Source organism: Emys orbicularis, chromosome 8 (genome assembly GCF_028017835.1).
Source record: "Emys orbicularis isolate rEmyOrb1 chromosome 8, rEmyOrb1.hap1, whole genome shotgun sequence".
NCBI classification, from domain to species: domain Eukaryota; kingdom Metazoa; phylum Chordata; order Testudines; family Emydidae; genus Emys; species Emys orbicularis.
Window position 1 is genome coordinate 37,395,226 of NC_088690.1, and position 24,581 is coordinate 37,419,806.

The 24,581-nt window shown below is 42.4% G+C and overlaps 1 protein-coding gene across 1 annotated transcript in view; it reads right to left on the reverse strand.

The window, feature by feature from the left end:
• Positions 1 to 24,581, reverse strand: part of DPYD (dihydropyrimidine dehydrogenase) — a 564,598-nt gene that overhangs the window by 71,304 nt on the left and 468,713 nt on the right. The window contains exon 19 of the mRNA XM_065409369.1: positions 3,004 to 3,146. Within this exon, the coding sequence (XP_065265441.1) occupies positions 3,004 to 3,146 (143 nt within the window). The remainder of the gene's footprint in view (positions 1 to 3,003; positions 3,147 to 24,581) is intronic.

Consider the following 24,581-nt stretch of genomic DNA (forward strand, 5'->3'; position numbering starts at 1 on the left):
AAGATTTTACGTTTTTCCCACCCTCTTCTACTTCTTCCCTTAGACAAGGGAAATATCTACGGTCAATATCATTTTGGTTTAAGAACAGATTATATCCATTTATCTTATTCCTCACTGACTTCAGCTGGGCTGAAATAAGCCACTCTTAAACCAAAATAAGTGTCTACACAGGGTTTTGCACCCATTTATCTAAATCAGTTTTAAAAATGATTTAAGTTAAACCAACACAACTTGCTGGTATAAAGAAACCCTAAGAGGGGAAAACAGGGCTTGTCATTGTCTCTGTTGAGGAAATGATGCTGGAAATAGATGAGCCTTGCAATGTTCTCTAAAGGAGGTGTCCAGCCCAGTGTTCCATGCACAGAGCTCCACACTGAACATGAATCACTTTAATCAGCCAATACTTAATTAGTATTCAAAAATTATTCTGAGTTTTCTAGGTTCAGCAAGTGATTCTTCAATTAGCCACTCCAGAAACAATACCCATTCCACTCTCTCTGTATTTAGTTACATTTTAGAATTCACCATTATCTTCAGGGACATGTCTACACACAAGAACCCCCCCCCCCCCACACACACACACATACACAATCTGTATTAAGGAAAAGAAGTGCATAGCTCTACATTTTGGTTTAGGTTCAGTTCTAATTAGCGGCCATATATTAAATGAATGTGTTGTTCTGAAAACACTCCCTTGTTGATCATACTTTTGTTGTAGACAAATATTGTACTAGAAGTAGCATCATACGATTGGTGTGTGTGTGTGTAAGTGTAAGAGATACAGAACTGAAGTAGCACTGAGACTGTTACCCAGACAAAGTAGCTCCATGATCCCTTTACCATAAAAGGAGAGTTTGAAATAACCTAATAGAAGTTTTAAAAATTAATAAGCACTATTAGTAAAGCAGATAAACAAAACAACTTACAGGATAACCTCATGTACTCTTCTGCCTGTTTGATGCTAATACAGAGAGTTCAGGACTGGCTGTCAGGGCATGTGAACCTCCTATTGCTGCTTCTTCTTCCCCCAAAAGGTTACAGGTTTCACCACTATCTCCCCTTAAATCCAGAACGTTTCACTGCACTTACTTGCTTCTGGGGTTAGCAGACAAACAGTAGTTTGGGATCCCAGGGGTATTCAATTTGCCAACTACCCTGATAGCTTTCAATAGTAACTGTAGTGTCAGACCTGCTATTAGAGATCCCACAAACTCCTAGTACTGCGTGACTCTTCAGGGCTTATGCAAATAACCTCACCAATAAATTTGCCCAGGATTTTTTCTTCACCACAGCAAACCTGGGACTGGCCTTTGCCATCATTGCAGCTATCCAGTAAGGCCAGCCACACACTGGATCTAATTTTCAGTGCCAAAGGAGATATTGGGAATGAAGGCACCATTGTCATGTTGTAGACCGGGGTGGGCAAACTACGGCCTGCAAGCTGCACCATGCGGCTCGGCCCTGCTGCAGTGCTCCGGCCAGGGTGCTGGGTTGCGGGGCAGACCATGCGGCTCGGCCACGCTCTAGGGCACTGGGTCGGGGACTGCACCACGCGGCTCGGCCCTGCTCCGGTGCTCCAGCACTCCGTCCGAGGCTCTGGGTCAGGGGCTGCACCAAGTGGCTCCCAGAAGCTGCGGCATGGCCCCGCTCCGGCTCCTCCCTGCTCTAATGGGAGCTGCAGGGGCGGTGCCTGCGGATGGGACAGTGTGCAGAGCCGCCTGGCTGCGCCTCCACATAGGAGCCGGAGAAGGGACTTGCCCCTGCTTCTGGGAGCCGCTTGAGGTAAGCACTGCTCAGAGCCTGCATCCCCTGAGCCTCTCCCCACACCCCTGCCCCATCCCTGATCCCCCTCCCGCTCTCCAAACCCCTCGATCCCAGCCCGGAGCACCCTCCTGCACCCCAAACCTCTTATCCACAGTCCCACCCCAGAGCCCAAACCCCATCCTGCACCCCAACCTCAATTTTGTGAGCATTCATGGCCCGCCATACAATTTCTATTCCCCGATGTGGCCCTCGGGCCAAAAGGTGGCCCACCCCTGCTCTAGACTGACTATCACCTCCTCCAAACATAAGTTTCCCCCTTCATTTAGATGCAACGTACATTATGTGTTCCTTCCCTGATTACTTATCGATCCTGCAGGCTTCCAAAGATACACAGCATAGAAGATTAGTCTCCACCCTAACACCATGGGGTTTATGTCCTGGTGAAAGAAACGCTATGATCACCTACTATCCACAGACAGCTGCTCAGTGCAGGCAAAAGGCTGAAGTGTCAATGGACCTTCTAGGACCCATACTACCAACACCTCCTGTTAATGAAAAAATCTATCACTCATACTAAAGTCTGCCTAGTGCTTAAGAAAACATCAGCCAATGCAACCAACTACTGCAAACTATCTAACATCCCATTCCTTAGCCATGACTGTGATGCCAACAACATGTAAAGGATGCACAGCTCTGCATTTTTCATCACTCAAAACAAGTGCTTGAGGGAGATTGGTGCCTGGATGAAGAACAGCTATTTCAAACTGAATGCAGGTGGGACCAAAAATAAAGCCATTTGGAATTCCCTTCAGTGCTCAATAAGACACAGGATGAAAACTCCCTGTTCCAAAGAGCTTACGCTGCGCAAGACAGAAACTGAAAACACAGGATGTATTGGGAGGCACAAATGTATTAACTTCATTTGCTTAACAAGGGAAAGTGATTTAATTTGGAAACTTTCTAGGTTAGAGGAAAAGGTACTACTTCACTCTTAAAAAGCTAGCCTTTTCCCGGGTCAGCACAATAGGTTATGGGGCATCCACTACATCACTGAACATCTTAAGTGAATGGCTCCTAGCAACGAGCATGGAGATAACAATATAAACATTTGTCCCAATGGATCAATTATGTTAATGTGTCCTTTTTCCTACTTTGAGGTGAAATCTTTAGTTTTAAGATAAATTACAGTTCTGTGATAAATTACTAATTATAATTTTTAAAGGAAAAAAAAACAAATACCTGTAGAACAGAAGCACCACTGTGGAGAAATTGCAACCCACTCTCAGCTGAATCAATTCCTCCAGTTGCTAAGATGGGAAATCCTGGAAGAGCATGAGCTATAGCAGATACTGCTCGCAGGGCTATGGGCCTAATAGCACTTCCTAAAGAAAATCAAAATACAGTGTTAGCATGTTGGAATACTCAGCACTTAGATATGATGTGTGCATGCCCATCATGGGATGGCAGTGTTGTACTAGACAAACCATTAATATCAAGAACTAATATCTAATTATAATATCTAAAAATATATTAATTTGTAAATCGACATGTATCAGGTTTTGAATAGTATTATTACATGTAAAAGTGTTAGGAACGTGGGTGTAATAACCCTAAAATTGCAGACAGAAACACTTGCATATTTAACTGGATAAAACATAAAACTTGGCTCAAACATTTAAGCATCTGTTTTAAAAGAACAAGGAACAATATAATTAGAAACAGAAAACAATTCCATACAGTAAATTATAGATACAGCTCTAAATTTCCACATAAGAGATAAGGCTGCTGGTGTGAACACAGATATTGTGCAAATAAAGGGAAGATTTTGAATTTGTTTTACGTAATCTGAATCAAACATTTTGTTTAAAACTACCATTCCAAATGCACTTTGACATTCCGGATATTATTTAATACATGTACCCTGTGGATACATTCAAGGATGTTGGTACCTCTTTAAGAAGCCCAGCTTTGATCAGATTAGCCCCTAAAATTGCATGGTACTATTCACATGAGCAAAGTTACTCACATGCATACATGTTTGTAGGATTGGGGCCTAAATTTTCAAAGTGGTACATGGGGATTTGGCCTCTCAATTTCTTGAGCCATTTATGGGAATCATGATAAAACCCTAGTGCACTGCTTAGAGAATTTACTCCATTTTGTTTAAAGTATATTAATGTTACATGAGTATTAGCAAAAACATAAGAATACAGCATATACTAGACAGTAAATGATCCTGGTTGCTGGCATATATTCAGCTATCTATATTTTTAGACTATTTGGGATGTATTTAAACTACTAAAAGCTTTTTATATTAAAATATCCAGTTAATTTAGAATAAAAATACAGTGTGTTACAGTGGTGTCTTGCAGTAGTGCAGGGACTGTATATTGCACTGGCAAGCAGTATAGGGAAGAGTACTTCACTAATAAGGAGCAGGGCCGGCTCTAGCGTTTTTGCCGCCCCAAGCAGAGAGAAAAAAAAAAAAAAAGCCGCAATCGCAAGCGGCGGCAGCTCTACCGCCGCTTCATTCGCAGGTCCTTCGCTCCGAGACGGAGTGACAGCCCCGCCGCCGAACGGCCGGACGTGCCGCCCCCGTCTTCATTGGCCGCCCCAGGCACCTGCTTGCTAAGCTGGTGCCAGGAGCCGGCCCTGACAAGGAGATTGACTAGGGGTCTGTCTAGATTAGAGGAAAAAAGGTGGTTTTTATATTGAGTAGGTAACTTGAGGTAAGTAACATGATATGAAACACCCCAAACACTTTGTGCAGACACAATGTAACACTTTTACCACTGTATTAGCTGGTCACGGTGAACCCCAGAGTCTCCATTTGATCTGCTCTTGGGGCAAAGGACCAATGGAGGCAGTCAGTAATAAAGACCAGTGAGGAAAGAAGGGGGAGGAAGGACCAAGGAATTGTATGAGGATGAAGAAAAACAAGGAGGGAAAGAGGCATGAGAAGAGCAGGATGTTTCCAATTCCTCCTTATGCCCTCCTCTGTTTACAACATTGTCCTCATTTCAGAAAGGAACTGCTTTCTCTTTCACCAGAGAGGTTTGATTATTGTTGTCTTTTACCCTTCTGTGTGATTATGTTTCTAAAAGAGAAACTTTGTAGTCTGCTAGCTGGATTTTTAATCTGCTAAAGGAACAGTCTTTGACAACTTTTAATTTTCAACAGATAACATATTTATTTGTGTTACCAGGGGAAAAGCAGAGGCCCTATAACACTGAACGCAATATACACACTCTCCTCTCCCTCTACTATCCCATCTGAAAGTAAAAATCATAACACATGCATACTACAGCCATTGGTAGCTGCCCTGCTGGGGATCTCCAAAGGACCTAAAGTCAATCTAGCAGTCTGCTATCTAGAGAGTTGTCCACCCTTTTTCATGCATCACACTTTTTTATTTTTTTAAACAATTGTCAGCTCTAGTGTGGGAACTACCACCCAGTGTGTTGGTATCTGTTCACTGCTATCACAGCACACCGGCTATGGAAGACAGAGTGAATGAGCAGTACAGCTCTGCATATCAGCACAGGGTCTAGGGCCTGTCAGCTTGTTTTAAACAGGGAAGCTGTAGTTTTCCAGCAGAATTTTTCATTTTCAAAAGGACATTGTTTGCCAATGTAATTTTTCCAACAGAAAACTGAAAATTTGGTTTGCTTTAACCATTTCAAAACCCCTCTTTCTTCAGCTCAGGTTGCCTCCAGCGAAATGTCACCTCTTCCTAACAAACCACTGATACAGGCAACACTGGGCTTCACAAACAGGCTGTCTGACAAGTCTGTTCCGTCAACACACGTTACAAAATCAGCATCCAAATGCCTAGATACGTTGTCTCTACTGACATCTGCTCCTGACTCAGCACATGAATTATCTTCTTGAGTTATGCCATCTCCAGCTGCTTCAGCACTGATCCCACCTCATTATTTACCAACCTGACATCTCCCCCCCCTTCCAACAACTGAACTCTGTTTTTTACATCACATCCACACCTGGGTGAAAGAAGCCTTCACACTGCCTGATAAGTCTGCCTCATTAATGTGTGTCTTCAAGGTATGCTGGATGTTCTTGAATATCTGGATTACTGATCGAGAATATGAGGTGTTCTGCTCCATGCATAGGTACCATTTTTTGCACTGAAGTTATGCCTTGCTCGATCAACAACGTTAGAGAGGTTACAAATGATATCTTCACCATGAACATTTTTAGAAATATGAATGGACAACTTAGCTCAATGTGCAGAAGAGATTTTTCTGCCAGTACTGATGTGCTTTGGGGGCAGCTGAATGATTGTTCACAAAAGTTGGGAATTTTAATGAAAATCCATAATAGAACCTAAGTAAAGATCACAGAAAAACAGAATCACAAAGAGAGCAGACAGCTGGCACCGAACTTTCTAGTGGGCACTAATGGTGTGCTATTGGCAGTCCATTTAGCCAATCATAATGAGATTGAAAGATTATCTGTAAAAGATACAATGGGTACTTGCTCTTAGGCATTGCACAGCACCATTGCAGAGATGATGGTCAAGTCTTACAGAATGACTAAGCTCAGAATGATGGCATCACGCAAGAAATTTTTCATGCATTTGTTTATTAAGTCATCTAAAAAGTGGACCAAAAATATACATTACACAAGCAAAACCATTCAGAAGTGAGCTGATCAAGAAATAAGCACACAAAATGCTTCAACATCTTTGTGAGCAAGACTGAAAATGAACATAAGAAATGCCATACCAGTTTTAAATATTGATCCATATAGTCCTAAATCCAGTCTCTGACAGTTTCCAGAAACAGATGCTTCGGAGTGGGGTACAAATAACCCAGAAATAAGCTATTATATATATATATATTTGACCATGGGGGAAATTTTTTCTAATCCACATCAGTTAAAGGCTGGTGTATGCCTCAAGGCATGAAGGTTTATTCCCCTTCCATTTTTTAAAATATTGATGCGACTCTGAATGTTCTCATTTTTCATATAAATATCCCATCCCTTTTAAAATCATGTCAAACACTTGACATCAATGATATCCTGTGGCAATGAGTTCCACAGAAGAATTCTACTTTATGTGAAGAAATGTCCTTTTCATGTGTTTTAATTTGCTGCCTATTTAAATGACTGTCCCCTTGAACAATGGATACCGGGGAGAAAGGAACAAGTGACCATTTGTTAAGTGCTTGCACAATAAAGTAATCGGAAAGGACTTCCTTCAGCTTAACAAAATCAGTGGTGTGACTGCAGCAGCACAGCAGAGAAGATAGTGACTGAGTTGCAAGCTGTGTGGATTTATAGGCTGAGGCTTTGATGGAGCTAGTGTAATGAATGGATATTTTTCTGGAGCTCAGACACTCATTTCCAGTGAGTTACCAGTTGTCTCTATATCCACTGTGCAAGTCGTTGTTTAAATTTGGCAATCAGTAAATCTAGTGATAAATGTTTGGGTACAATTTCAAAGGAACAATATTAATCAATAACTCAGCTAAAAGAATAACAAAATCATCTCAACACTGCTTCTAATGACAGTAAATAAATGGCTCTTATGACATTCAAAGGGTTGATTGACATGTGTGTCATTGTTATTTCAACAATTTTTTCTTAGTATTCTGGAGGGCACAAAAGGAACATACAAGGAGCTGTAAACATTTTCCTTCACACTTTATCATCTTACTCAAAACACATGGAAGCCTTCTTGTGTTGCAGAAAAAGTGTCTGGTCTAGAACACAGTGCACCATAATTGACAAAGTGATTTGATGTATTGGGATTTATAATTCCAGTAGGTCAGTGTCAGTAGCTAAGAGAGCTGCTAGCACAATACTCCTTTGATAGCAACATGGCAGTGGTTATCAAGGGCTGGATGGGGTATGCCATATAGCTTACTGTAAAATAAAGAACTACTAGGTCTGATATGCAAAGCCCATTTATCCAGGCCTCAAGCACAGGACCAGGATTTGAATGTAAGAAACAGAAATAGATGTATGTAGTGGAGATGACATTCTACTTCATGTTGAAAACCCCTCTTTTTTAGTATCTAATTAAAATGCAATACACCTGCTATTATTTAAAGCTAAACAATGAAAAAAAATCCTAAAATTAAAAAAACTATTAATTTTTCTGCTGTATAATTAGGGCTTATGCTTTGTTTTTTATTTTAAAGAACAGTCAGTGTTCATGATTAAAATGGAGAGAAGTCACAGAAATGCAGCATAATAAAATATATCAAGTGTCACAGGTGTTATTTTGTACATCAAATAATCTCCTCGGCCTATTTAGTGCAAATAACTAGAACTGTGCTTCTGCTGTGATAACAGTGAACAGATACTAACATAGTAGTAGTAGTTGCTACACCAGAGATTATATTTGTTTAAAAAAAAATGCTGTTCTCTCCTGGGAGGAGGGAGACTTCACCTCTATTGGAGGAATTAAGGTGCTTGCCAAGAATTTACTGGTTTTGTTCTTGGTGTCAATGGGGCTCCTTTTCACTGTTAGTGTTCAGTCTTGCAAAGTGTTGAGCTCCTTCAGCTCTGAAGTTATGGGGAGCTGAAGGCACTTGGAACAGCCAAAAATTGCTATGCACCTTGCAGAATCAAGCGTGCAAGGCCAGACCCAATGCACTTTGAGTTCAATAAAAAGACTCCCATTGATGTCAAAGACTTCCCAAGCGATCTAGTTTCACCTGGAAGCTCTGATAGCTCTCGGTCAAATTGGTCCAGCTGTTCACCATCACATCTACCCACCAATGTGAAAACATATCCCTCTATCTCAGAAGTAATGGAAATTAGGCTTGATACACATTTACACTAAGGCCACTTTTCACAACTCTGGCGGCCTAAAAGGGCCTTAAACTACATCCACATTAAGGGCACTTTACACTGCCAGAGCAGATGTAAAGGGGCCTTAGGATAAACAAGAATCAAGCCCTCCCTCCTTTAAAAAAAACAGGTCAATGTGGAAATTCCTAACTCATGTGACAATAATGGCAAAGTTATACACAAATACTATATAATTATTTGTATTTTTCCATACATTTATTTTTTCTACCACATTGTTTGAATCTTGAATTTGTATATTTGGCCTTTTAAATTCAGCTATATGCACTAACCAAAGAAACAGACAAACAAGAAAACTCCTAATATCTATCAAACAGTAGCTGGCATAATACTGAAATTAGGTCATAATTCTTAGTAGTGTTCTTTCTATAGCAATGTAAAATTTAGTTTTAATTTATTTATGTTACAGTAATTACACTGTGGATCTTCTTTACAAATGTAAATTCAGATTTGTACTACAGTAGACTAAACTTTACAAAGAAAAAAGAAGCTGATACTAAGTATTCAAATTATTTGTAATGAATAACAAATATTTTTGACGATTGTACTGCTATGAAAAGAAAAACAAAAATCTACCCACCACCTTCCTCTCTCTGCATAGATACATATATATTCTAGCAAGGTAGTTGACACTATCTTCCCAGAAGCTAAGTTCATAAAACCAGGGAAGGGAAAAAAAAGAATGAGATAGAGAACGCATGCGAGAGAGCAAATATCAGAGTTAGGGAAAAAAGGTAGAATGGGAATAGATCTGGGAAAGTTCACCATTCAGTTACTGTAAATAATCAGTTCCTGTAAATAGTAACAGAATGAGAAAGTTTGAAGATTAGACAAAAACAAATAAAGGCAATCTAATCTGATCTAAAAGGAACATTCTGCACATGCTTGTATTGTATAATCCTGATATTTAAAAGAAACTTCATATAGATAATCCATATTTTAAATAACTCAGACAAATGTACAAGACAAGACATTTGCATCTAATTCATTATTTGTCATAATTATTCTATATATTCTTTCTCTCTCCCTCCTGTAGGTGGCCACCATAAACTACACTTATCAAATAACTCATTAGCAGGGTTTTCAATACTGTCATATCCAGATAATTAGCAATTTATTTGAATAACCAATTTTTGTGGAAATAATTGCCATGGAATGCCCTGAACCTACTTTTTATGAACTATAATAAAAGTGTTAAAATAATCCCTGACATTTGCAAATGCCATTAGTTCACCTTTCCTTTTGATAGTGCTATGGCATTATGTTTAAACAATTACCCGATAATGCAGCAGTTTAATGAAATAGTGCAGCAAGCACATCCTTCAAAATGGCCAGTGAATGCATTTATATGCAGAAGAAAATTCAGTGAACAGACATGTCTGGAGAGAAATATGATATACAGCTAGTATAAAACCCCAGAATGAAAGCTATTAGTACCACATAATGCTCAAAGTACTAGTAAACAGATGATGCACCAAAATGTCATGTTCAAGATGGATGCGGCCTATAGTTTAGGCGTACAATTCAGAATCTGATTTATCAAGGAACCTTTATAACTCTTCTATTAGTGGAACCTATCTCTTCCAGAATCAGTTTGGTTCATCACTAATTTATATAATAATAGCTATTGCCAAATTTATTAATAAATTAGTTACTGATTCTAGATCTTGATAACAAATAACAAAGTTTTTGATTTTTCAGTATAGTCCAGCATATGGCATTTTAGTAAACCCCGGGGTTCTCCAAAATAAAGAAGGGCTCTGGAGTATTTGCATTCAAAACTTTTAATTACATGTTTATTTCTCAAAAAGAATCTTTAAGGGAATATTTGCTTTATAGGCCACATCAGATTGGCGCCTACAATATCTTAGATAATTAGCCATCATCTTTAAAGCAAGGACTGACTCTGACTGGTATTTGGTTTTAATTATATTTCAATGGTGAAATCCCAGCTCCATGAAGTTAATGGCAAAATTCCCATTGACTTCAATGGGGGCAGGATTTTACCCCAAGACTTCAGAACTAGGTCTACAACCCTGCCACATTTAGGACAGTGTCTGGGTCACTGCAGTCTGCCACTCATTTTTATTCTCAGCTAATGATATTCTCAGCCAGTTATGTCCTCCAGAGGAGATGGAAATGAAGGAGAGTCTACATTTTCTTTGCTAATGGTTTGTCTTTTCCTTTGCCTTGTGTCAAAAGGCTGTCCTTCAGGATTTTAATGTTTTTGAGTCCATTCTGTGTATATCTGTGAACACCAATAATTATTTTGCCCCACTTTCTCCCTCAAAACAAAAAAATGAAAATGTGGGAAATGATGGCATCAATTATAATCAAAAACAGAAAGAAAAAGTGGCCTTTTCAGTTTCCCCCCCCCTTCTTGAATTACTAGTGATGATTATTTATGAACCTTCCATTGTAAAGTTCATAAAATCACCAGAGTTCTTATTCAATAAATGTTTAGTTGTCATAGGAGATTTCTTTAAATTAATAAATGTTAGATTTGGGGCGCAGAGAGAAAAGGAAAATTTTTCTTACCTGTAATTGTTATTTCCCCAGTGGACAAGATCAGTTTCTAACTTGATAGATTTTCACTTACATCACACTTGAAAAGAGAGGAGGAAACAACAGGGCTGCAGGATTTTGGGGTGCTCATACAAGGACTTTGGAGGGTGCTCGTAATGTACCCAGCCAAGAAAGTTACAGTATTTACTATCACGCATACTTACAATCTGGGAAATGTGATGATCCAGTGAGAATAAAACTGATTAGAGCAGGGCCGGCTCTAGCGTTTTTGCCGCCGCAAGCAGGGAGGAAAAAAAAAAAAGCCGCATTCGGCGGCAATTCAGCGGCAGCTCTAGCGCCGCTTCATTCTATGGCGGCAATTCAGCGGGAGGTCCTTTGCTCCCAGAGGGAGTGATGGCCCCGCTGCCGAATTGCCACCGAACTGCTGGACGTGCTGCCCCCCTCTTCATTGGCCGCCCCAGGCACCTGCTTGCTATGCTGGTGCCTGGAGCCGGCCCTGGATTAGAGAAGTCAAGCTCAGGTAAAGGGAAAAATTTTTATCCAGAAAGGCAGGCAAGTCTTTGGGGGTAGGGACCTTCTTTTACTCTGTCTTTTGCAGCACCTACCAGAATGAGGCCCTGATCCTGATTGTAAAATAATACAAATAAAAATGGCAGTCATCACTGAGATAAACTACCAAAATAGCACTAAGGGAGGGAACATCTGAGGAATACTTTGTTCATTAGAGAAACATCATTCACAGCTGCCTTACAAGATAGTCTCCCAGTGGATAGGTCGGTTTCTAATTAGATAGGTTCTGTGCCTCATTCACTCAACCAAAGCGTGCAATTACTTCTTTAGAACACAAAGTACACAGACACTACTCATTCTGAAGCCTGAAGCTGCATCTGCAGATAGGTACCGACGCCCAGCGCGCACCGGTGACTTCATCAGGGGCCTCGGCGGAGCGACCCCGGAGGGCACAACGGTGCAACGCGCTCGGATAGTGGAGAAGCAGTTGCGGGCGACGGTGAGGAACCGGTCCCTTGGATAAGGTAGGAACAGTCCAGTGTTGTGGACTTTTGCCTGTTAGGTCCTGGGGGCGCCCAGTGTCACCCTAGGCCATGGGGCAGGGACAGAGTACGACAGGCAGGGCACGGTGTACGCCCTTAGAATGCATTCTAGCAAATTGGAAAGTGTTTGACGCAAATCCAATAACTAAAAGTAGATTAAAAAGGTTCTGTACAGTAGACTGGCCTCAATATCAGCTAGAGGACCAGGAAAGGTGGCCACCGGAAGGATCACTTAATTATAACACGATCCTTCAATTACTCCTGTTTTGTCAGCAAACGGGTAAATGGAACGAACATATGCATGCACAATTGTTTATGGCTTTATGAAATAGAACAGATATTTTGCAAAAGTGTAATTTGACTCTGACAGGTTCGGTAGTAGCTACAGTTAGTCCCCAGAACCCCCCCACAGCTGTAATGACAGGTCCGGTGTCCCCTTTGGCTATCACACCCCCACCATATAAAGAAAGGGTGTCTCGGGTTCCAGAAATCATCCCCTCAGTGGGATTTTATCCATTGATCACCGAGACCGTGGTGTCCAGACATGGCTCGGATAGGAATCAAGCCACTACTATGGAGGTTTACACCCATGTGCCTTTTAACCCAGTCGACCTAGCAGCCTTTAAGGCACAGGCAGGGGAATTCTCCACGAAACCAAGCAAGTTTATCTCAGTTTTTGAAGGGTGTCTGGCCAGCCACAAGCCTGACTGGGATGACTATAATATCCTCATGAGGACCATGTTGCTGAGGAGGAGGAAGAGGAGAAAAAGCCAAAAACTAAAAAGGTTAAAAAAACTGTCTGGGATTGGGAGCTTATGAACGATATCAAGCCAATTTGGCAGAGACCATCTAAGGAGGTCAAAGAAGATGAAGTAACCCTTACTTTACCCCCCGAGAATGCCTGGATAATGACCCTTGCAATTGAGCCCTCAGCCATGCAAGCCCCAGAGTGGAGCCAGTGGAAGGACAAAAGGAGGGTTAAAAAGCAGCTTTGCTGGACAGTGTTGGCCCAGGGATTTAAAAATTCCCCCACCCTTTTTGGCCAGGCCCTGGCCAGAGATTTGGAGGAGTGGAACAATGAGGACAAGGTCCTCCTCCTGCAATATGTAGATGACTTGTTAATTGCCGCTGTGGGTCTAACCCCTTGCCTTAAAGCCACTGTGAGCCTCCTGAACTTTGTTGGACTCCGAGGATATTGAGTAGCACGGAGTAAGGCTCAAATTGCCCTCCCAGAAGTACAATACTTAGGGTTTCACATAAGGCAGGGGGAGCGTCAGCTTTCAAACGAAAGGAAGGAAGCTATCTGCCAAGTTCCTATCCCAAGCAATCGTAAACGGCTTAGGGCGTTTCTGGGTATGGCAGGCTTCTGCAAAATATGGATCCCAGAGTTTGGACTGTGGGCTAAACCCTTGTACGAATGCGTTAAGGGAGCGGATCACGACCCCTTTCACTGGTCCTCAGAAGCCGACAAGGCATTTAAGGTTTTAAAAAGGAAAGCTATTGGACACCAGAGGTTGTACCGTGTGGAATCCTCAAAAGTGGGTGTGCTCATCCTGGTTGGTTGCTCCAAAGCTCTGTATAGAAGTTATTTTACTGGAAGGGTGTATAATGGCAATGTGTATGTGTTCATTGTTGGGAAAAGGTGTATGAGTGAAGAGTGGAAGTTTCCTTTGTAGGTTAAAAGAAGCCAAGAAGGGGAGAAGGAAAAAGAACAGAACGAGTTAACTGGAAAATATAGCTAGCAAGCTCAGTCCAAAGATAAGATGCTGGCCCCATCCAAGGACATTGTTCACAGCTAAGACTTGGCTGACAACCAAGAAAAGGGGGGCCTGAATGTGCCCAAGCAACTATGAGATCTGCAAAGCACTGCCAGGCATTAATGAAATGTGTTAGGTTTCTTTTCTCACAGATAAAAGAAGTGCTAACCAAAGACCCTAGCAGCCCTGCCATTCATTGAAACAAGGAGACTAAGGCCAGGTCTACACTACCGCGGTAGTTCGACGGCTGGCAATCGAATTCCGGGTTTGATTTATCGCGTCTGGTCTGGACGCGATAAATCGATCCCGGAAGCGCTCGCCGTCGACTGCGGTACTCCAGCTCGGCGAGAGGAGTACCGCGGAGTCGACGGGGAGCCTGCCTGCCGCGTGTGGACCGCGTCTGAACCGCGGTAAGTTCGAACTAAGGTATGTCGACTTCAGCTACGTTATTCACGTAGCTGAAGTTGCGTACCTTAGTTCGAATTTGGGGGGTAGTGTAGACCAGGCCTGAGTCTACGTAAAGTCCATCAACGAAAGACTGCTTTGGCTCCACACTGGAAAGGCCCTTTCTAAGTCCTGTTAACCACCATCACCGCTGTGAAGTGCCAAGGACTGCCTACCTGGACCCATGCTTCTCACTGTAAAAAGACCCCTCCACCTCGGGAGAACTGTCCGACTGATGATAAGCCTATTTCTCCTTCTAGCTCTGCTGTGCCTTCTGGACAGCAGGGGGAAAAAAAAAAAAGGACAAGGTGAAGTGCTAGTAACCTCTCCCTTGTCGACTGACAGACCTACTGTGCTTTGGATTTTTCTAAAAGAAGCAAAACTATTACAGGGTGATGTGCTAGTAACCTCTCCCTTGTATGATGCTGAACCACACTGTTTCAGGAAAAGAAAAGAAGGAACACTTGCTTCATTGAAACCACAAAGTCCAGGAATTCCTGACTACAAAAGACATTAAGAACTGACCCTGGTGAAGAAACAAAGAATTATACGCTGGCAGGGAGGCTCTTACCCAGCTTATGAGTAAATATTTTCTAACCTCTGGACTTAGACTCATAGCATCCCAGGTACAGGCTGAATGTCTGCTCTGCCCAAAGAATAACCCTCGACTGGGAGTGTCAGTGCCACCAGCCACTCTGAAACCTACCCCAGGCCCAGAATTGGTTTGGCAAATAGATTTTACTGAGTTCCCCCGAACCCAAGGGTTCAGATACCTCCTCGTCTTGGTGGATCGATTCAGCGGATGGCCCGAAGCCTTCCCATGCCGTAACAACACTGCCAAAACGGTGGCCCTCAAATTTGTCAAGGAGATCATTCCCCGCTTCAGGCTCCTCCAGTGGATGAAATCTGACAACGGAACACATTTCACGTCACAAGTCATTCAAAAGATATCGGATGCCCTACAGATCCCCTGGAAGCTCCACACGCCATGGCAACCGCAGGCCAGTGGGGTAGTGGAGTGTACAAATCAGACTCTTAAGCGATACCTCTCAAAGGTCTGTCAGGAGGCTTCTCTTCGATGGCCTGATGCTTTGCCCCTCGTTTTGCTCCGCGTCCGCGCTCTCCCTAAGGGCAGGTTAGGGCTCAGTCCCTTCGAGATTATGTTTGGAAGGACATGGCCTCTGAACGGTACACCAGTTCTGGCAGGGGAGTGGGAAATGGGGTACGGTTTCTTATCTCAGTACATGTGCTCTCTGTCTGCTGTTCTTTCTTCTCTCCACAGGTACACCAAAAATTCACAGCCTCTTCCGCTGGATGCCCCAATCCACTCCTTGCAGCCAGGCGATTCCGTACTCGTTCGGACCTGGAAGGACGAGCCTCTCCAAGAGCGGTGGAAGGGATCCCACACCATCCTGTTGGTTTCCCATACAGCAGCAAAGGTCGAAGGACACAAAAACTGGATCCATCACTCCCGTCTGAAAGCAGTGCCCGCTCCTGAACAGTGGACCGTCCAGCCTGCTGAAAAAACTTCCAGCGACGATCTGGGACTTAAACTGTTATTTAAGCGACAATAAGGTTTAATGGGAATGCCTTGTGCTCCCTTTGGACAGTCGCAGCGCACTCTCCGCGAGAACTCTGAGCATTGGTTGTGTTTATTTTTACAGGGCCGGCCTAACCTGGTGGCCTGGTCCCTTTTGTTTTAATCTGCCTGCTATTGGTAATTGTTATTTTGTGGGTATTTGGGGAATTGTAATTGTTAGACCCCAGGGTCACCTGCCCAAAATGGAATCAGGTCCAGCGTCTGCCACTGTGTTACTCTTTGCCATAGGGACACTCCTCTCATTGACTCCCGTTTCCCCCCAGGCACATGCGGGATGGAGAGGAATCCCTATCAACTTAGAAACAAATACGTATGAGGCCCTGAAGGTTTGCTTTGCCCAAGAGTTTAACCTCTCTAACTACTGGGTTTGTGCCCAGATCCCACATCACACCGCTGGGTTGCCCTGGAGAGTTGTTCCCCAAAATTGGTCAGACTTCTGTCAAAGGTGGATGGTAACCAAATACAGCACCTCTGACAATAAAAGTTTACGATCTAATTGCACCACGGAGGCCCCTTATGGCCTGCACAATGGCTCTTGGAATCCCCACTATAATAGCACTCTTAAGCCCCGGCCTATTAGTTTACACTCTCCACCCGCTGGCCTCATATGCTTCTAGCAAACCAGTACAAGTAACCATACCTGGTTTGCAGGCAATAGTACATGTAGATTTTACGTTGGTCCTGGTATAAATTTCACCGTCCCTGTACTAAATGCCACCGGTTGGCAGACCGGCAATGCGTCTTTTACTCTTTCCACACATGCTACCCTACGGGACCGAAGAGGTGACAATGGAAAGGTTAGTTATGGCGAATCATTCTGGGTCTGTGGTAATAGTGCCTACAAATGGCTTCCTCATGGCTGGCATGGAAGCTGTTATTTAGGCTATCTTGCTCCTCCCCTCCGCGTCCTAGCTCAAGCCCCCTCAGGTCGCCCCAGATACCATCGGTCCTTGTATGCCACCCCAGAGCCCATTAAAGAAGGAGACAGGTTTGGTATGACCCTCCTTCCATCCTATGGGGTGGGACGGCTGACTCAATTTTATCGTAGGCTCTCTGTGTTTCTCACCAAGTTTGCCAATGAGACCCTGGCCATAGAAAAAAGCCTTAACTCAGAGCTTTACCAGCTCCGGTTGCTGTCCCTGCAAAACAGACAGGCCCTAGATTATGTTTTAGCCTCTCAGGGCGGGGTGTGTGCCCTTATTGGGAGTGAATGTTGTACTTATGTCCCGGAAAACTCACAGGACATTAACAAGCACGTCCTGTCGGCCGAACAGGCTTTCGAGCAGTGGAAGGCCCAGGAAAGGGAACCCACGGTTTTCGATTCCCTTTGGAATTGGTTGCCCAACCTGGGAGGACTGGGGGGTGGCCTTGTGCGTCTCCTCCTCACAGGTGTGGTACTGTGCCTGGTCACTCTCCTCCTGATTGCTTGTTTTAAAATGCTCCTCCGTAAGCTTTGTGCCCCCCGTTCCCCAAAAATCCCGACATACCCTCTCATTGATAACCCCAGCTCCATGGCACTCAATCGTATCTTGTCCACAGAATATGAGAAAACTCAGCCAAAGGCTTGTTGAGTATTCTCAAAGGAGGGAGTTGTTGGTGTCACTAGGCATCACCCTAGGTAACTCGGGGGGTTGGAAGACCACGAGAGTCGATGAAGCCCCCCCGCACTAGGCCAAAGTGAACCAAAGCCCCTCCATGTTAAACTTTACTAACCTCACAGGCCAGCAGCTGGGAAGTGGTAGTAATAAGGCCTGCATGCTTCTGGCTGAAAGGCAAGATAACAGATCAAAGGGAAAAGGACAAGATAACGGTTCAAAGAAGAGTTACTAACGAGCTAGACTTATAGCCGCCAAGATGACTTAACTGCTTAAATGTAACTGCTGTAGGAGGAGGGAAGGGGAAAGGGGGAAGGGGGGGGAAAGGGAAGAGCTTAGCTAAAGTAAAGTATAAAAAGAGAAAAACTGCTTATGTTGGCGTGCTTGATTTGAGACATGCTGGTCTCCTAGTGCCTATTCAGAGCTCTTGAATAAACTTTGCTTCTCCACCCTGGTGTGTTTATTGGCGCGAAGCACACTGGGCAACGAACCCCGTTGTTGCCCCCTCGGGCCCTCTGTGCCGGCAACAACCTTGTCTCAGGTTCTGAGACAAACCTGAAATTCAGACCAGATTAACAAACCTTTCAATGATAAATCAAGTGTTGCAGGAATCTGGGCTCATTTATGGTTTAGGATGTGGAAAGATGATGGCTTCTGCCATGGCATGGATTCAAAATCAGGAAAAACATGGCAGCTTTTGACTTTCACTTTGAGATTTCTGAGTAGAAACACAAAATGAAAAAGCAGGTGTTGATTCACATGAACCAGAACCAAAACAAATCTTGTGGGGACCCTGGAGACAAAAATTGGCAGTTTACTGAAGTTATAATCCAGGATTTGAATTGTGCAATGGTGGGGAAACAGCTGGATTTTTTGGTGTTCTGGCCTAGCCCCAGCTTCCAAGACTGGTCTCTTTTTTACTTTTTAATCCAGGGCCCAAAACTGTCTCTGGTTTGGAGGTAGCAGCTCTCAAACCACAGGCCTATTCAGAACTTAGAGTGCTGATTTGGCTTCTCTCTCTCTCTGTCTGCTTTCAGGAGGGGAGAGCAAAATGCTGAAAGAACCAGTGCTCTTTTCTTTGGCCTTGTGGCTGCTCAGCATTATTGGACCATCTTTGTTCCAAATGGAGAGAGAAGAGAAGCCACTGACTTGTTTCTGACCTCATGGCACAAGTCTTTCTCCTTTACATGTGCTAAAGAACCATCACAGTGTATTACTCGTCTCCTTTACAGAGGAGTCACTACAGATGCTGTCTGGACTAGAAATGCTGTCCCATAGCTCTCACTTTCTAGCAATACAAATAACAAGCAATACAAATAGTGATTTGCACTCTCAAGATCTACAGAGATGGTTTCCAGAATACCTGGGGACACCATTATCACAGGCTTTCAGGAGAAATAAACCACCAGTGATATGATCAAATGGATTTTTTCTTCTAGATTCCCTCACTGTTCCTCCAAGCCAGCAAGAGAGTCTGGAAGTCCCCTCCACTCTCAGATCTACATCAGGTTTCCAAAAGAAAAATACAAGGATTTTTTAAATCACAGCATGTACTAAAAGCTGTGCATTTTAATTAGAAATGCACACACATGCACACAAACTGAAATAAGAGGGCCCAAAATGCCCTCCTTATGTGTGTGTCTCTCTCTGTCACATGCACACACCCTGCATGAACACAAACAAACAAACATGCCTTCCAAGCACACTCCCTAACCTCTCCTTCTGGGGAAAGCCTCTCCCCTGAGATGCAGAAAACAGTTCCTGGTAGTTTCAATCCAAACAGCCTGAAACAAAGACTTCTCCGCACATTAAGTGGTGAGGGCCGTGGTCTGGATTGTAGGAAAAGGCATATGGCCCCTTTAAGGGTTAGAACGCCAGAGTGGCTGGCTGCAGCAGCTTCACCCTGGGTCAGCATGGGGACACTGGCCTATTTCCCCCCACCTCACCCCAAGCGACCGGAGGAGATGTGAGACTAGTTGCGTCCAAGCTGGCGCAGGAAAAGCACTCTTTTACCCGGACCAGTTGGAGCAGTACCCACCCTTCCATCCATGGAAGTGGTAAATACCAGGTTTTCTCTTTACCTGCTGTGGGCACTACTCTAGCCACTCCTTTCTTGGGGAGATGGGAAGGAATTTTTTCCTGCAGCACCAGATTAGCCAAGGTGAGGTGGGTTTTTAGCTGTCCTCACAGCAGGTTGGGAGCTTAGTTGGGGTAAACATGAAGTGGGAATTAGGCTATGATGTCACAACTCATTATGTAAGCGAGAGGCAGATGTCCAGTGCAGGTACGCTGCAGGGAAGGGATACGGTGATCAGATAAAATGGACTGCTAAAGGAATTAAGGGAGGTATTCTTTAAAGGAGTGGAAATGGGGGAGGGGATGCTTTGGGGTTCCTATGACTAGTATGGCAGTGGGGTTGGCTCTGTATCCCTTCCCTTTACAGCCCCCCTTAACCCTCATTTGGAGGGTGGGGATGGCAGAGTCCCAGGAGTGGATTGGCTGGTGACCAGGATAGGTAAAGGGGGAAGGCTGACAGCAGCCCCTCCTACCGCTGGTATATGTAAATGATTATGGAATTACCTGCACCATATGCTTTTATCTGCAGGGTACTCCCAAGCATTTAGGAACCTGTTGTGGCCTAATTAAACCACATCCCTTGTCTCCTGTTCTTCTTCTACCACAGCCGGACAATGGGAGTGCAGCAAGCCCCCACTTTTGCGTAGTGTCTTTTGAGAACAATCTGTGTCAACAGCACAGGCAAGATACAGCAACTAGATAGCAAGAAAATATTCAAAAACCTCAGGGCCATCCCAGGATAATATTTATTGATAGCTTGTAAACCTGTACAACTGGCAAAAGGACAGGCCTTTGGAAACCTCTAACAATCAAGGGGAGAAGGCTGCACAGATTCTAGCAAGAGGGATGTGGCCCTAGGAGGGCAAATAACTCATTTTGAGGACTGTTTATTTTGTTGGACTTTTGTTTACCTGGGAGGGAAGAGCTGTTTATTGGTGTGGCTGGAGGGCTAACCTAAATTAAGCTACAGAAAGCAAGGAGAGACTCTGGCAGCAACAATGAGGAGGAGGACTGGTGTTGATCAGTGGCTGCCCCTGAGGAATGACAGATGAGACCCTGCCTCAGCAACCTACAAACAAATTCACTATCTCAAACCAAGCCACTGTACAGTTACAGACTCTATACATACATCTCTCTCTCAGTACATATAGTATAAAGTTATCTTCCACCAGTGTCACCTTTGGCAGATAAAATACTATAATCATTTTATAGCTGAATGGTGTACAATGCAATGAAAGTTCTTCAGTGGAAAAAATACTATGTTTTCACCCTTTTACTTTCTTCAGCAGTGATTAGTTCCAGAAAGATGAGGTATCATCATTCCTCTGAAGGCATTGTAGGATATAAGATTGGTCCTCAGAAGTTGGCAACATATAATAAATGTGCTTTATTCCTAAACATCAATCAGTTTCAAGAATGGCAGTTGCTTGCAGAATAGTAATAATAGAAATATTCAGCTAATAACTACCACAGGCATTAAAACACTGGATGACAGATGTGAAGTGTTCTTGTATAATTATGGTTTTATAACTAGATACATCAGTTCCTAAATATTTAGTTCCTTACATTTCTGTATTTTTGTAATGAAATTTACATGACAGCATTAAGGTTGTTGTTTTTTTTAAACTAAACCAAGAGACAGCAGGTACCTCTGCCTTTAATTAAACTTGGGTATTATATGTAAGGATGGCAATTTCCCAGAATGACTTGTTTCTCTAAAGTGATAAGAGTACAACATATAGCCTAAATCAATAAAAAAAGAAACATGTTGAAAGACTTGTGCCATTATTTTAGCTGAGAGTGTTTAGTTAGCAGAAGGGTATTGGGTAATACCCTAATGGAAAATGGAATAGTAGCATGTCTGAGCTACATAATCTATTAGAGAGTCAAGGTGGGTGAGGTAATATCTTTTATTGGTCAGTAGTGTAAAAGAACCTTAGTCTTCATTTTTTCTGAACTATAAAATCTCTGGATATGTAATAGACGATAATAAATAATGTAAGTTTATATCAGTCCCACTTATGACCAGCCTTCATAACAATGGTGAACATGACACTACTGACTTCAAGATGGAACCTTATACTGTATTTTGATTCTGGCTTTTGCATTAATGACAGTTATAACAGGATTAATAGACCTAAGGACTCAATTGTTCAATTTATTAAGAAGCAACACTAAGGGATACAGGGAAATACCAGTGCACTGCTCCAGCTGATTTTAATCGTTATCCAATGAAGACATCTCAAAGGATGAGCAAGGAACTTAATTTTCGTATATATTCAGTCTCCCGGCCTCCATTAAAAAAATACCTGACAAAATACAAAACAGCCCCTAAGAGTGCTGAGTGGATGTTTTCTTTGAAACACTGTTCACTGATGAAAACTGAGCTGAATTAACTTAAATCCATGGGTCCACCAAGAAAACAGCCATTTGATCTGAAAATAGACTTTAGAACATTTCTCACTGCTACTGTAATAAGACCAGCAATATTTGCTGTTTACATAACACCTTTTGATATCAGACAATATCAAAACATTTTACAAAGGTACTAGAATCTCATATTACAGAAGAGGAGACTGAGGTGCAGAGGGGAAGAGTCGGGTGCATAGAGCCCAGATCTCCCTTGCTCTTGCCAAGAAATCACACTGCCATCTCCCCCCAAAGGGGCCAGTATTTAATTAATAGTGAAATAAATAATGCTTGTTACTGTGGAAAGCAGTAAATCCATGCAAGATGGTAAACTGCTGCCAAAGCAGTGCAGTTAACACCCACCAGATACCAGCCATATAATTTTTATTTCCATTTCTTTAGGTGACTTCATTTATCTCCTTAATATTCCCAGCACTAGAGATGGACTGAGCTATAAAAGCTGGGTGTAGATTTTGAGCCCCCAAAAGCTCAGTTATGCTTGGATCTAGGATTTTGATTCAGCCCATTATAAAGATACATAGAAAAACCAGATCCTGATCTGAACCTGGATTTGGATTGCAACCTTTCTGCTCCCAAATTTGTGAGTGTTCTCTGATCTGATGGTTCAGTTCAGGAGTCAAGTCCAACTCTACTTTGTGGCACTTACAGCTATTTTGTATTCAATGTGCTTTAAGAGCACAACGATCCGCTTCACATGCCAGCAGGACACTCCTGGTGAGCTAGCTCAGGTGGCTACTGCTACCAAGTAAATTACACACTAAGGGGCCGATCCTGTAAACTGATCCTCATGAAGGGATGCTTATGTCCACTCGCAGCCCACTGAAGTCAGTAGGCTCCACACAAATATAGGAGTCTTCCTGGGCACAACAAATTGAAGAATCGGAGCAGTACTGTGCTCACTCATGGACACTTTCCGTTTCTTTCTGTCTGTCAGTCTAAGAGGAAAGACCTTCATACTGAAAGCACTTCTTTGTTTTAGCCTAAGGAAAATATCTTTGGACAAAAGCAAAAGTTGCTTCCTTTTTCTGGTTGGACATACAGTATTGAGAAGGAATTTTGATTATTATTACTAAAGAAACTTTTATAACAGGCAACATTTGTATGAACTATCATTGACATATTTTGTATGGAATGTTCAATGAGGAAAACTCACAAAAATATAAATCTTTAATGCAAAATTCTAACACATCTGTCCAGCATAGTAAAGTCAGCATTTAAATCCAATACACCACAGAGCCTAGACAAATGCATTTTTGGAATCAAAACAAATACTGGTAATTTAAGAAAATACTATGAAACACGCACAAAGGCTGTACAATACCATATGTTGCACAATACATCTGGTAATCAATTAAGTTTATCCGCCAAATTTCTTAGGAGCCCAAAGAGGCTTAAATTCTTTACTCAGAAATGTAACAAGTAAACAGTAAGCTTTATAAACAGGATGCATTTACAATTAGAAAAAAATAACCATTTGTGGTATTTTTAGCTACATAATACAAATTAATCTTCTTAATTATATCCTGTAATGAATTTATGTCTAAGCTTAGCTTTTGACCCCTGCCTTTCAGGGATTGATAGTTTGGGATGTGGTTGTTATAATTGTACAAAAGATGAATAATATCTATAAGCCCTTTTACTTTTAATAGTTACTTTTTATGTTGGGAAGTTTGAAATCATGCGTGTTTTATGGCACCATTTGCAATTTCACATACTGTATGGATACTAAAGATGTTATCTACCCTCAGTATACAAGCAGCCTTGAAAGTATTTTATTCTCAAATCAAATTAATTCATGGTTACAGCATTTAAGATACATTGGAAATCCCTAATTCAAGTGGCAGTATCACCTATAAAACCAAAATAAATGGAGTAGGATAATAGTTTTCAGACTTGGGTTACAGTGTCAACGTAGAGACTTGAGCTCTGTTAATTCAGCAAGCTTGATCTTGCTTGCCAGAGCATGCCTGTCAATATTTAGCTCCCAGGGAGCATGTCACGAGTCTTTACGAAAACTAGCTTAAATACAAAATACTACAGCAGCTGCTGTGATCCTTTTTCTAACACTGAGATTAAACTGCTGAAATTTGTTTTGAGCTTTTAAAACCAGGAAACGTGTTTTCCATACACCTACTGTAACAAGAATATGAGAAATAGCATTAAGGGATTGCAAATGCTCATATTAGAGTTTACTAAAATATAGAAAAATATCAGCTATTTTACATGAACCTATTGCAAGATATTTTTACATCAGGCATGTAAATTCCACTTTGACTTTTTTCTCTCTGACATGAGATTAGAAAACAGGTAAAGTTAGAATCGGCTGCTTTGATGCCTTCAGAAAAAGTTTGTAATGCAGATGAGTCAAATAAGCCCCCCAAATTTTCTAAAATGATCAAGTTTCATGCCTATCAGCCTATGAGGAGACCTGCATGCCAAAGCTCTGTTTGCCAATACATCAGATTTTCAGCATGTCACTTTTTCCTTTAGGACTCCT